Source organism: Pelophylax lessonae (assembly GCF_965119305.1).
Source record: "Pelophylax lessonae genome assembly, chromosome: 1".
NCBI lineage: Eukaryota > Metazoa > Chordata > Amphibia > Anura > Ranidae > Pelophylax > Pelophylax lessonae.
The window spans coordinates 451,396,711-451,411,469 of NC_138768.1; the positions used below are offsets into that span (position 1 = coordinate 451,396,711).

The window sequence follows — 14,759 nt, forward strand, 5'->3', positions numbered from 1 at the left end:
CTAGTAGTGACTGCATGCAAAGGATTGTGGGATATGGTACCGGGTATGGTACCTCTTGGAACCACAATCGAGGTGGTACTGTTTTTGAGAGCCGTACCGTTCGGTTCCATGCAGTGGAAAAGCGCCGCCGTACCGTACCGAACCGTTCCTACACCATACCATGCGTTACCAGCAGTGGAAAAGCACAAAAGCGAGCCGAACCGTTCGGTTCCATGCAGTGGAAAAGCGCCATTCGAGCTTCTGGCTTCAATGAGGATCTGAAATCTTGCAAAACAAAACTTGTTGCTGCCCAATGATTTTGGATCCTCCACTTTCCTGGAAGGCTGATTTACATCATTGAAGCTTATAGGAACAGGCTGTAAGCAAGGATTTCATTTATTTTAATACATGCTCACAATTTAGCAAGAGGTGGGGAGTGGCTTGCAGATAGGTACTTCTTAATTTAATCTTCAAGAGGACTTTCATGACTTTTTTGCATTTTTTCTTTTCATTGCCATTAATACAAACTGCATTTTGTGCAGATCTTTTAACTTTGCACACTGCATTCTCAGAGGCAACAGTCTGAAAAGTTGTATTGGTTATACAGGATTTGTGTTGAAACAGAATATTAATCAACAGATCCTTTTTAAACCGTCCCAACTGTATGAACATATAAAATGAACAATTAACCAGCTTCCTATATACTTTTTTAGTTATTTTTTAAACTGATTTTAGAGTGGAACTTTAGCATAGTTAGAAATTATTAGCAATGTACACAGAATTAAGAAGAAAAGTAAATCCCTGTTGCAATTTGTCTTTGACTCTTCATATATATAGTATTTGCAATCATTATAGAAAGGTGTGTGTGGTTTTTTTTTTTATCTTCTCCACCAGGGGGCATCGTTGCCAAACATTAATGATACATACAGTTGACTCCCAATGCAAATTTTGACAACAGATGAAAGGAAAAGCAGAGGTTGCTTTTGGTTAATACACTTTTATTAAGTTTATTAACATAAGATGTCACTGTGAGTCTTTAGCATAACAGTGTTTTTAAAGTAGTTGTAAATGTTGATTAAAAAAACAGCCCCAAGTCTAAGTTTACAAGTCTATGAAATTGTTTCACTTGTAGTCACGTGACCACTATGTACCTGTTTATGGTCAAAGATCTAAAGCAGTTTTTCCACCAAGTTCTTTTAGCCCTTCCACAGCTGTAGGCTATGGGGAAGAAGGGAGTTGCTGTCATACTGTCAACCTGGATTTACATTTTAAAGCAATAATGGCTCTTGTACAGTATCACGACTTGAAGAGGAGTCACTCTTATAACAGGTTTGGATATATCATACACTGCTTAGGTATTGTTAAGCATGTGGTTTCCACTTTTGTTTTCAGGGGATCTACAGCAGTTGATGGGGCAGGTTTTGGCATAGATCGCCCAGCCGAATTATCAAAGAGTGATGATGAATATGAAGCTTTTAGGAAAAGGATGATGCTTGCCTACCGTTTCCGACCCAATCCACTGGTAAGTCAACGTACAGAGTGACTTAAAAAGCTGTATTTAAAGGCTAAGATCAACTTTGGAACATGTTACACCTGTATTTAGGAAGTGACATGTAACATGTTCCAGCTCATGCCCTGCTTACCCATTCCACTGTGACAGCGTCGGGCGTGGTATCCCCTGTTCGTAGCCGCTGTCACATTTTGTAAATGCCAAAGATCTGTGAATGAATGAACTACAAGTCCTTTCTGCCACAGTGGCACATGGCTTGTAGTTCCAAATGAACCTAGGAGGGTGCTGATGAGCGCCTTCCTAGTTCATTTACACTTCCTCCAGCTTTCTACTAGAGAGCCTATATGGAGGTATGGAAAACTGTAGGCAGGGTTTGCATGAGCTTGACATTACAACTCTGATCCACTAATTTCGACTTTGCAGGTTTCTGTAGGAAAAATAACTGTATATTTTTTTTTCTGCATAAATATGTGCATTTATTTTTTTCCTAAAAGTTGAACTTGGCCTTTAAAGTGGAAGTCCAGTCAAATTCTAACTATACTTAAACCTTCTCCCAACTCCATTCTAAGTTTATTTGAACTGCTCAGTGAAAAGAAAGATGTCTATACTTGCCTATGCTGAGGACGCTAAGGTCCAGTCACATAATCACCTCCCAGTGCCAGCTTCAGTGTAGATAAGGGAAAGCCGACAACTAATGCCACATATTAAGCCTATGGGTGACATCACCACATAGGCTCTGCAGTGGAATTGATCTACAGATAGTATCATATACATGTAATGATTTGGAGAAGATTGGACATAATATTGCTCAGTTTTTTAGGCGGTAACCACATTAGGTCTTTTGAGTGTGGGAGGCTCGCTTGTGCATCAAGTTTGATCCAATCCGGTTTATATGTAGTGGAATAAATTTGTGTTAGTTGGATCAGTTGTGTCCTCCTATAATATTTTAGAATGTGTGGGACTTCCAGACCTCCAGATAGTTTAGAGCAGTGATGGCGAACCTTGGCACCAGATGTTTTGGAACTACATTTCCCATGATGCTCATGCACTCTGCAGTGCAGTTGAGCTTCATGGGAAATGTAGTTCCAAAACATCTGGGGTGCCAAGGTTCGCCATCTCTGGTTTAGAGGCATAAAGGCCTTTGCGAGCCAATCTGCATCCCCTAGAGCCCCGTATGTATCTTTGAATACAGGATTGAAACTTTGTAAGGTGAAAAAAGGGGATGGGGATAGGAAAAGTGTTGAAATAATTAACAACATGTTGTTGGCAACAGGTCGTCTTTATTGCAGCAATTCTGCCCAACTGGGAGAGAGAGTATGTGGCCCACACATTAATTTCTTCCCCTAGTGTGGCAAAAGGGGGGTGTCATTTGCCCTATATAATGATTTATCAGAAGTATGTTTAATTCTAAAATATGCTATTGCTTGGGACTGTCAAGTGAATGGACAGAGGCCTTAAGAGTCAAAATAGTATCTGGCAGGTTTACATTAAAGTGTTCCTAAAATCACAACTGTAAAATCACTCTGTATTTGCTGTAAAGAATGCTTGTTATACTCACTGTGGAACCTAAGGGGTTAATCCTCTGCATTGTGTAAAAAGGCGGTTTGATCCTGTCTTCTCTGATCCTCCCCGCCTTTTCTGTCCCCAATCCATCTGCTGATCATACAGAACCTTGGGGACACTCGGCATATGCTCGGTTTGGTGTGTAGTGCTAGAGAGTTTTTTTTTTTCTTGGGAGGGCGCATGTGATCAGCACAGGGCCAATCAGCACTGTCCAGACAGAGGGTCAGGGGTCCTGCAACTTCATAGGACAGTCAGAGTAGAATGAAAACTCCTCCTACAAGCTTTAACCGGTCACAAGACTGCTATATACTGCTGATGAGAAAAGGTATTTTGTTTATATTTACTAAAATGATTGCATTACCATGTTATGTGTACTGTGGGAGACCAGATATAGTGAATGCAGGGTCCTGGGTTTAGTAACACTTTAAGTGCTTCAGATTTATCTGGACTGATTTAGGGTTGTAACCCTAAGAAAAAAAAAATCCTGTTCCTTTAAAACATACTGTAAAAAACCTTGTTCTGCCTTTTCCTGTGTCCAAGATAAAAAGACAAGGCACCTCCTAAGTGCAGTAGGCTCGGAGTATTTATTAGGTTAAAAGTATAAAAGCACTCACATTTGGTAAATGTGACATGGGCATAGCAAAGATCTGTCTGGAGTCTTCCTATCCGCTGTGCTGAGTGGTTGAAATGAGGACATCCGGTGATCTGTTTCCTGTAGATGTGTCCTTTCGTCTGTGTCTCGACCTGGTTGGCATGAGATTCCCTGACAAAGGAGCTGAGCTCCGAAACATGTAACCGCCCACCACCCGCTCTATTGGACACCAGCCACTGCGTCCACACCCTGCCTTCAGGAAATCTCATGCCGACCAGGTTGATACACAGACGAAAGGACGCATCTACAGGAAGCGGATGTCCTCGTTTCAACCACTCAGCACAGCGGATAGGAAGACTCCAGACAGATCTTTGCTATGCCCATGTCACATTTACCAAATGTGAGTGCTTTTATACTTTTAACCTAATAAATGCTCAGAGCCTACTGCACTTAGAGGGCTTTGTCTTTTTATCTTTATCACTTTCAGAGCAGCTTCTCCTCTCCAGTGCTGCCGAAGTGCAGTGTCTCACCTAAAGCCTGCTGTATTCCACGGAAGCGCCCATACAACAAACCCTTGTTCTTTTCCTGTGTCCCCCTGTGTGTGCTGACCCACTATAATCATGGCTGCTGAGCCATGATACCGTGGTCAAGTTACATGCCTTTGTCAGCCCCCAATCTCCCCTACTCCCCCTCCCTGTCAGCTCCTGTGTGTGAGCCACCCCTCTCCTTCTGTCGCTATTCCGTGTTGCAGTAAAGTTAGTGATCTCAGCTACTGCCAGCCCCTCTGTTATTACAAGAAATACAACTCAGTGTATGTGTTTTTTTTTTTTATTCTAATCCTAGTTCTCAGCATTTCCAACTGTAGTCCTTAGGTCAGGGAACAACAGGTTAATAATCCTGTGCATAGATCATTAGTAAATCAGCCAGTATATACGATATAACAAGCGGTATTGCATACAGCGCAGAATGCAAAGACAAACATTTTTAAAAAAAAGGGGACACGAACAATGCACTCAAAAAACCTGAGAAGAAAGATCCCGGGTAAATGGTATCAGGACAATATCCCCCTGGGCAATATCCCCCTGGACAATATCCCCCCGGAAAACATTACCCTGGATGATTCTAGGACATATCCCCCCCGGACAATATCCTCCCCGGACAATATCCCCCCCGGACAATATCCCCCCTCTAACCCTAACCATAATCCCCCCTGGACAACATCTCCCCGGCAATATCCCCCGGGGCAATATCCCCCCGGAAAACATCCCCCCCTGGACATAGGGTTAGAGTTAGAGGGGGGGGGGATATTGTCCAGGGAGGATATTGTCGGGGGGATGTTGTCCAGGGGGTATATTGTCCGGGGGGATATTGTCCTAGAATCGGGTAAATGTATTCACAGTAAATATAGGGGGTCACAACGGGGAGTGTAGAATAAATTGTTTGCATAATAGGAAGGCCTATAACGCTACGATCACATATGCTTACAAGTTTTCAATCATATGGGATATTTTTAGAATCATACATCCAGCCCATCCGTACATCCCGGAACTTCCCCGACTGATTTCTGACCGTATGTGCCCATCATAATGGTGTTCACCTCCTGCTTCCAATCTGCCACTGTGGGGCAAGCAGACTTTCTCCAGTAACATGGAATTAGGTGCTTTTAACAAATGAGCGGTGACACTCTTCCTATATATAGTTTTACAGAAGAGGGGATATCCTAAAAGAGAAATTGTAATGGAGTGCAAGTGACCGGTCGAAGAGTTCTTCTTTTTAATCCAAGGAGTAGTTGCCTCCCAAAAAGCCTTGACCATTGGGCATGACCACCAAATATGTAAAAAGGTGCCCCATTGACCGCCTCTCCTCCAGCACCTAGGATCAGCAGCTGGACAGATCTGAGCCAGACAGAAAAGGGTTCTATACCACCTAGCAAGGAATTTGTGGGAGGATTCCTGGATGCAAGTGCTAATGGAGGATGCATGTGTCAATTTTATTATTTTCTGAATTTTGGGGTGAGAAGATACTACATCGAGTTCTTTCCCCCACTCTCTGATATAGTAAAGGGTTGTCGCCACCTGAAATCCCATGACAGGTTTGTACATTTGTGAAAGGAGATGTCTGGATTCCGAAAGCCCCAACACACATGGATTCGAACTGAGAAATAATGTCCGGAGCCCGTAGTGCAGGTGCGAGGTTGCCAAAGAAGCCCTGTAATTGATGATATCACCAAGTAGTCATCGGGAAAGTCCCATGCGCAGCATGCAATTATTTAGGAGGTAGGAGTTTACCTCCCTGTTCAAATTTAGCACAGGAGGAATCTCTATCAGCTCCCCAGGAGCAAAAAAGGCGAAAATCTTCCCCCGGGGAAAAATCGGGGAAAGCGCTCTAAAGGCATCAAAGGGGGGCACAGCTAAATTTCTACCCGCCATTGACTTTTCCAGGGGAACCCAAACTTTGGTCGATGGGTCGTGGCACCTGTTTAAAATCCGCACTAAAGCCAAAGCCTTGTAATAAAAGGCTATGTTCGGGAGGCCCACTATCCAGTTGTTGTCGGCACAATATACCGTAGGCCAGTCTTGGTTGTTTCCTATACATAAAAAAGTTGAAAATGACACAACCATTTAAAAAAGGTCTGCAGTAGGGAAATGGGGATGTAGTACAGTAGATAGATAATGCATGGGAGGACTGTCATTTTAAGTATGTTTATCTGTCTAAACCACATTAAAAGTTAGTCCTGTCATAGCTTCAGATTTCGGACCACTCCATCCAAAAGTGTGCTGTAGTTGAGATCATATAACCATTTGGGATCCGCTGAAATATGCCTTCCCATATACGGAAGGGATCCTACCCGCCAAAGAAACTGGCAAGAGTGTTGTAAAGAGGTTGCCATATGTGAGGACACATGGATCAGTAGGAGGTCAGATTTATTGCAATTAATTTTGAAGTTGGATAATAATTTGAACTGATAAAGTTCCTCCATTAGCACTGGAAGTGACATATGAGGTTAGGAAAGACAGAAGTGGAGATAGTTGGCATAGGTCGACATCTTTATGTTCTATGGAGCCAATATGGATCCCAGCAATATCCCCATAACATCTGACTGTCCTGAGAACAGGTTCCAGAATCGGGGCAGACAGCAATGGGTACAGCGTGCAGCCCTATTGAGTCCCATTGCCAATACAAAAAGACAGCATCCCATTCACTTTCACCCTAGCCCATGGACCCTGATACAATGTAATTTTCCAGCCAAGCATCCGTTCACCCAGGCCCAGATTCCTTAACAGTTCTTCCATGTGTGTCCAGTTGACCCTATCTAAGGCCTTTTCGGCATCCATCGATAGTATCATGCTAGGAGGCTGTGTGAATAGTGCAAAATATGCAGAGCTCTGATAGTGTTCTCTCAAGCTTCCCAGCTTACCATGAAATCAGTCAGACCTGGGTGCACGAGATCTGTAAAATGATCATGAAGACGGAAAGTTATTAATTTAGCCAAAATCTTAGTAAATGAGTTTAGCAGAGAAATGGACCTGTAATTTTAATAAGACTGAGGATCTCATCCAGGCTTCAGTAAGACTGTAATGTGAGCTAGGAGTGTCTCAGGGTTTAGAGGGTTAGCGGCTGTTATGGTATAAAAATATTGGCAAAGGAGATCAGCTAGGAAAGTAAACCATTTCTAATATTATGGATTAGTAAAGCCAAATGGGCCCGGACTCTTGCCAAAGGGAAGGTCAGAAACAAATGGTGCCCAACTCAGTAGAAGTTATAGGGCACTCAAGTTCCTCAACTATGGTGGAGAAGAAATGAGGAAGAGCAGAATCTTGTAAATAGGACTGCATCTTCTCCGCCTGGGAAGGAGCCCCAGAAGGGGGCGGGGGGAGGCAGATGGGATGTTATATAGTAATTCATGAAAACGTTTAAACTCTTGGGCGATAGAGGAGGTGTCCACCGCATGTCTGCCTTGCACGGCCAGACTGTAAACCTGACGCAGCACCTGTTGCTTCTTTAACATTCGATAGCGATAGCGGGACAGAAAGACTTCCCCTGGGATTGACCTAGAGACACCTGGGCATGATCGAATACGGTTATGGACTCTATGGAAAAGGATAAGGACATTACTCCGCAAAAATTGGTTTACAAGAATTAAAGCAGTCATTTTTTCATCTTTCCATTTATCAAATCTTCTGCCTTTGTTGTTTTAACTTTGGATAGTAAGACATTTTTTTTCTGCCAGTAAATACCATATACAGCCTCTTCCTCTTTGTCTGGTAAAAAGCCTATGCTAATGACATGAACAGCTCTCTCTCTAATGGCCGGAATACACGATAAGAAAATCGGCCGAAAATTTCCGTTCAGCAAACGATCGGCCGATATTCTACTCATTAATGCCCAGCCATCAATGAGCGATATCGATATTGTGAACGGAAAATACAGTTTGAAAAAAACGAAAAATTCTGTCGTCTCGATATTCTATACATTGGTGTTAAGGTCGCTCATTTGAAATCTGTAGAACATCATCACGCTGAACACTGTTTCGATGGTCGGCGGTCAACGGCCGGGCTATATTCAGCCCGTGTATGTTGGCAACGTTTTCGACCAACTAAGACTTTTTTATAAGTCGGTGGTCGAATGATCGGGCGATATTCTACTTGTGTATTCCGGCCATAACTCTTCTGAGAGTTTGCCATCTAGGTAGGAGGGGTGAGTCCTAAGAGAGCCAATGACAGCTACAAAGCTGAAGGGGGCTGGGTAAGGGGGGAGATAACAGGAGACTGCAGAGATCCATGAGGAGAAATGTGTAGGCAAGCTGTAGTGTGTGTCTGTCTATGTGTGTCTGTATCTGTGTGTCTGTCTGCCTCTGTGTGTCTGTGTAAATCCAGAAAGTGAACAGGCAGCAGCTTCAGCTGCCCACAGTTATTATGGCTGCAGCTAGACCTAGTGGAGGGAGATTTCTGCAGGATATTTGGTAAGTACAGAATAACCGTATATATAAAATATGAAAAGTGGTTGAAGGGAAGCTGCGGAATGGCAAATATGTTTTTATTACAAATTATGTGAGGAGACTGCAGTTCCTGTTTAAGTCAAGACCTGAGTAAGTATCAAATGTTTTGTAGTAGAGGCTGAGGTTTTTGACTTTTGTATGCATCACTCTCCAACAATCCACCAATTGTAAGTCGTGAAGGAGTTTTCAAACATGTTTTAGGGGCTCTATAGGAGAGGTGCGTTTTTGCTGGAGATGTCCAGACTAGGATCAACCATGATATTGAAATGCCCTCCCCTATAGTACCATATCCTCACGGAATTACAATAACCGTTTTAACCACTTAAGCCCCGGAGGATTTGGCTGCTAAACGACCAGGGGGTATTTTGCGATTCGGCACTGCGTGACTTTAACGGACAATTGCGCGGTCGTGCGACGCTGTACCTAAACGAATTTGGCGTCCTTTTTTTCCCACAAACAGAGCTTTCTTTTGGTGGTATTTGATCACCTGTGCGATTTTTTGATCATGCGCTATAAACAAAAAAAGAGCGTCAATTTTGCAAAAATAGCACTGTTTTTCACATTTTTTTATATGAAATTCCCCCCCAAAAAAATGTAAAAATCAAAATTTTTTAACATTTTCGGCCAATTTGTTTTATGCTACCTATGTTTGGTAAAAAAAATCGCAAAAAGCGTATTTTGATTGGTTTGCGCAAAAGTTATGGCTTTTACTAACAAAGGGAAAGATTTTTGTCATTTTTTTTTTTTTTTTTTTTTTTTAACGCATAATGGCGGCGATCTGCGATTTTTTTTTTTGCGGTACTGCGACATTGGGGCGGACAGATCGGACCCTTGACTGACATTTTTGACACTTTTGGGGTTACCAGTGACATTTCTACAGTAATCGGTGCTATACATATGCACTGTTACTGTAAAAATACACTGGTAGTGAAGGGGTTAACTTTATTTGGGAGGGAGGGGCTGTGTGTGTCCCTAGGGGCATGATTCTAACTGTGATTGGCAGTGGCTTGAGCTGTAAGGACACTGATCAACGGATCTACATAGTAGATCCGTGTGATCAGTGTCTTTACACCGAGGAGAATGACAGGCAGCTTGTTTACACAAGCTGCCTGACTTTCTCCCTCTCCCCCGCCGATCGCAGAGTGGCCGGCGGACATCGGGTCCGCCGGTCACACGCGCGGGGGGGTCCGTGACCGCGCGGGAGCTCCCCAGACCCTCCCAGGCTAGTGACGTACCGATACGTCACTCTGCCTGTGAGGGGCTGACCGCCGCAGTATATAGTCGTGCGGCGGTCGGCAAGCGGTTAAAGTAGCCGAAAAAAAAAAAAAATTAACAATCCCCAAATTCAGGGCATAGTTATAGGCTATAGTATACTTTTGACCAAGGATCATTCCCTTAATGAAAAGAAAACTGCCTTCCAGAATGCATTGAAGGAATAGCATTGAGAATAGGAAGGTCTTTCCAATGGCAGTAGATACCCCTCTAGCTTTAGGAATGTCCGCCAATATTTTAACCACTTTAGCCCCAGCCCTATTTCGGACACTTTTTGTTCACAAGTTAAAACCAGTATTTTTTCCTAGAAAACTACTTAGAACCCCCAAACATTATATATATTTTTTTAGCAAAGACTCTGGAGAATAAAATGTCGGTCATTGCAAAATTTTTTGTCACGCGGTATTTGCGCAGCGGTCTTTAAAACGCCATTTTTTTGGAAAAAATTTGAAAAATCACATTTCACTGCATTTAAAAAATACTAAACAGTAAAGTTAGCCCATTTTTTTTGTATATTGTGAAAGATGATGTCACGCCGAGTAAATAGATACCAAACATGTTACGGTTTAAAATTGCGCCCCCCCGTGGGATGGCAACAAACTACGGTCAATAGAGATCTCAATCTGCGACGCTTTAAATTTATTTAACGGTTACCAGTTTAGAGTTAGAGTGTAGCTCTTTTTTTTTAATTATTGCTCATGCTCTGGCGATCGCGGCGATACCTCACATGTGTGGTTTGAACAGCGATTTCATTTGCGGCTCGACTTGCGTATACGTTTTTTTTTGTGCGCGAGCTAACGGTGACGGGGACGGCTACATTTTTTTTTTTTTTTTTTCCTATTTATTTTTTCTTTTTTTTTAAACTTTATTACAGGTTTTTAAAAAAAAAAAAAATCTGATCACTTTTATTGCTGTCACAAGCAATGTAAACATCCCTGGTGACAGCAATATGTCGTGACAGGTACTCTTTATGGAGGGATCGAGGGTCTAAAAGACCCTAGACCCCTCCACTACACTTCCCTGTATGCAAAACGCCGAAAACGGCATTTTTGCATACAGCCGTTTTTCAAATCTGCCGCCTTTTGCAGCACAGTAACCCGGACGTGACGTCATGGACGCCGCCTCCGGGTTACGTCATCGGAGACCCGATCGATGCCGTTTTCGGCATTCATCGGGACTCCATCCAGCCGGCGGACGTGCCGGCTGGGTGCTCGGGGCTCCCGGTGGGACGGTAGCCCCGAGCAAAGCCGCGGAAGGCGGCGGGAGGGGGGGGACGTCCCCTCCCGCCCCCCCGGGTAACGATCGAGCGGCTCCCGAGCCGCATCGATCGTTACCGACGGAAAGCCGACCGTCGGCTTCAAACAACGGTACCGGGATGATGCCTCTAGCTAGAGGCATCATCCCGGTATAACCCCGCAAAGTCTGATGACGTAGAGGTTACGTGACTGGTAGTAAAGTGGTTAAACAAATGTGGTAGTGTTGTAATAGAGACAAGATAAACATTACCAAATTATCTGCAAAAAAGGCATAATTGGGGTGTGTATCATTGACCCCCAGTGTGTCAGGGCTTACTTTAATCACTATAGCTAGTGTTTCTATGACAATAATAAATAGAAGAGGTTATCATGGGCATCCCTGTCAAGTACTTATCTTAATTTTTATTGATTCAGATGTGCAGCCATTCACTATTCACTATTACAGTTGATGTGGGGTTTAAATATAAAGTAAATAAAAGGTTTAGGAATTGAGGCTCAAAGTTTATTTGTGTAAAAGTATGGAATAGATTTGGCCAAGCTAGTGTGTTGAAAGCTTTATTCAGGGCAAGGGAAAATATCATAAATTTTTTGTCCCTTATTATCCCAACTAGAGTGTAATAGTGATAGTGTATTTTTATAGCCCATCAACTCTGGTCTGCCACCTGGCATAACACTTACATTTCCTATCCCTTTCCCAACCTATGGAGAAGCAGCAGAGTCATGAGCTTATCTTTGTCACTCTTCTCTCTCCTCCTATCAGCATGTTTCTTGTTAGCACATAAGCACTGCAGCAAAACCGATTGGCTCCTTGTGCTACTCCTCCCTCTCCCAGACTGAGCTGTGCTAGTTAGGGACTGCTGGAAGTTGATACCAAATCAAATTCAGGTACTTGCACTGCCTATGTTAAAAAATCCATTTACTAATGTATTGAAGTGGTTGTAAATGTTTGGATTGTTTATTTTAAATAACAAACATGACTATACTTAGGCTACATTCACACCTGAGCGTAGCGTTTTTTACCGCGATTTACAGGCGTTTTTTTGTGCAGGCGTTTTTAGATTGAATAGAGATGGAAAACGCCTGTAATCTGCCCAAAAAGAAGCTCATGTACTTTTTTGAGTGTTGGGCGTTTGTTCAGAGCATCAAAGCGCTCAGATGTGAACAGGGGCCATTAAAATGAATAGGATTTGTCTAGTTGGGCGTTTTGAGAGCTGATCCTAGAGCAGAAAAACTCCCCAAAAACGTCTCAAAACGCCTACATGTGAACGGAGCCTTAGAGCCGGTTCACACTGGGGCGACTTGTCAGGCGACTTGGGCAGCACAGGACCCGTTCTAATAGGAGCGACACAAGTCACTCCGACTTAGAAAAAGCGTCCTGTACTACTTTGGGGCGACCTGGAGCGACCTGCATTGACTTCAATGATATGAAGTCCGTGCATGTCACTCCGAGGTCGCAGTGCGCACCGCGACTTCACAGGTCGCCACGGCAAGTCGGGTCGCCTGTATGTGAACCGGCTCTTACCAGCTCTGTGCTATGTTTTTGCACAGAGCAGCCGCAATCTTCTTCTGGGGTCCCCTGCTGGTGCTCCAGGCCCCTCCTCTTCCGCTTTCCATGGGGGCACCTGTACAGGCTCGCTCCCGAGTCCTGCTGCTGCGTCCATTGACAGACAGTGGGGCTCGGCCCCCCGCTCCCGTGTAACAGCTTTTGATTGACAGCCGCAGGAGCCAATGGCTCCGGCTGCTATCAGTCTGTCCAGTGAGGGGGGGGGGGGGGGAGCTGCAGCACAGAAGGTTTTTCACCTTAATGCATAGAATACATTAAGGTGAAAAATATTAAGGCTTTACAACCACCTTAATGAAAATGGTTGTAAAAACTTATGGACACACCCCTGTTCACACAGGGACAGGGCTGAGGCTGTCAATCAGCTGGAGGTCCCTCCCCTGTCATCTTTTTTTCTCTTGGTGTCAGGAAAACTTGTCAGAAATGATGCTGATGGCAGAAGAACAAACTGAAAGACAGAAATGACACTTGGTGCTCTGGATTGAGACAAGTACACACTATAAAGGGATATGCTTTGTACATATTTCATGTCCTGAGGTTTACAACCACTTGAATACAGAACTGCATTGATTTGTGTATTTTGAATCTGCCTGGAGTTGAGCTTTAAATGTCAACAAATGCAATATATTTTAAATGATTTATTCATTTCATTGTAATAAAATGCCTTTTTGTGGACTAAAATATTTAACAGATATGTCCAAAATATCAAAAGAAATGATGCATTGGCAAAATTCGATTTTTTTTTTTTTTTTTTTTCTCAGACAAGCTAATTGCGATCTTTGTTAGCCAGAAAGCAGCAGCCTGAAATCTCACACTTTGCTTTTATCACTTAGCCCACAAAATGAAGATCATAGTTTTACAATGAAAATGTTGATGCCAATCAAGTTTTATTCTTATTTTGCAATCTCCTAGCTTTACCAGCATTTTTTTTTTATAGGCCAAGGGCCTTCCTGATTGGCTACAAATTTGTCTGGATTTTTTAGTATTCCCTTGTACTATGCAAAGATCTTGGTAATTGAGATTATACAATCACATTGTAGTGAGTGTATACTATCAGATGTATTTGACCTTACCATGGCTAGGTAATAATCAAAGTATGGCACCAACAACTAGATTGGGCCATGATCATGGAGGAACTGTGTACTAAAATAGATCTGTAATTAAAGCAGCCTTACTTACAAAATGTATTTGGGTATACGCATATTAGCAGAGTAATAAAAAGGTAGAATAAAATGTTAGATTGTGTTTTCTTAATACAGTGCAAGAATCAGCATTGTTAACTTATGTTTGTCATCCTTGCAGAATAACCCAAGACGTCCCTACTACTGATGGACCCATGAAACGTATGTTGAACTCATCCACATCTGAAGTGTACTGTGTCTATCTTGTTTGCGGGCTGTTAGAACCTATATGTCCAACTGTGTACTGGAATACTTAATCTATTCCAGCAGGAACTGAACCTTGGATGACCACACAGCTCTTTCCCAGTTTACCCTCACACTGTTGATGCTTTCCTTGAAAAACATGAATTTAATAAATATCTTTTTAACTCTGAATAATTGGCCTCTTCTGTCCTATGAATTAGCATGGAAATTCTCCCAGTTTAGGAAAATCTGAATTAGAGACCTTTTTATCAGTGTTTTTACATAATTAGGAAAAACAAAGCATGCTTGGAACAGTATTCTGTAATTGTGGCTTCTTGGCAAAATAATGATAGACCAATGATTCCCAGGCAAATGTGAAAACATCTTTAGTATAGTTGTGTGTACATTAAAACAATTTTGAAATTTTGCCAGAAATCTGTCTTTTTTTTTTTTTTTTTTTCCTCACAATTTTCTACACAGCAGAAATTAGAGTATGAGGTTATTCACAGAGTCAGAGGCACTAATGTGTTGCACAGTGGTGTCGGTCTTTAACCACTTGCCGACTGCTCACGTTGACCGTACTGCGGCAAAGTGGCTCGATTCCGTCCAGCGACGTAGACCTACGTCGCTGGACTCCTCCTCCCCTTGTGGGTGGCGTGCGCG

The 14,759-nt window shown here is 42.9% G+C and overlaps 1 protein-coding gene across 1 annotated transcript in view; it reads left to right on the top strand.

Annotated features, from left to right (window-relative positions):
• Positions 1-14,435, top strand: part of SUGP1 (SURP and G-patch domain containing 1) — a 94,300-nt gene extending 79,865 nt beyond the window's left edge. The window contains exons 13-14 of the mRNA XM_082268166.1: positions 1,372-1,501; positions 14,035-14,435. Coding sequence (XP_082124292.1) covers positions 1,372-1,501; positions 14,035-14,061 — 157 coding nt within the window. The 3' untranslated portion in view covers positions 14,062-14,435. The remainder of the gene's footprint in view (positions 1-1,371; positions 1,502-14,034) is intronic.
• The last annotated feature ends 324 nt before the right edge of the window (positions 14,436-14,759 follow it).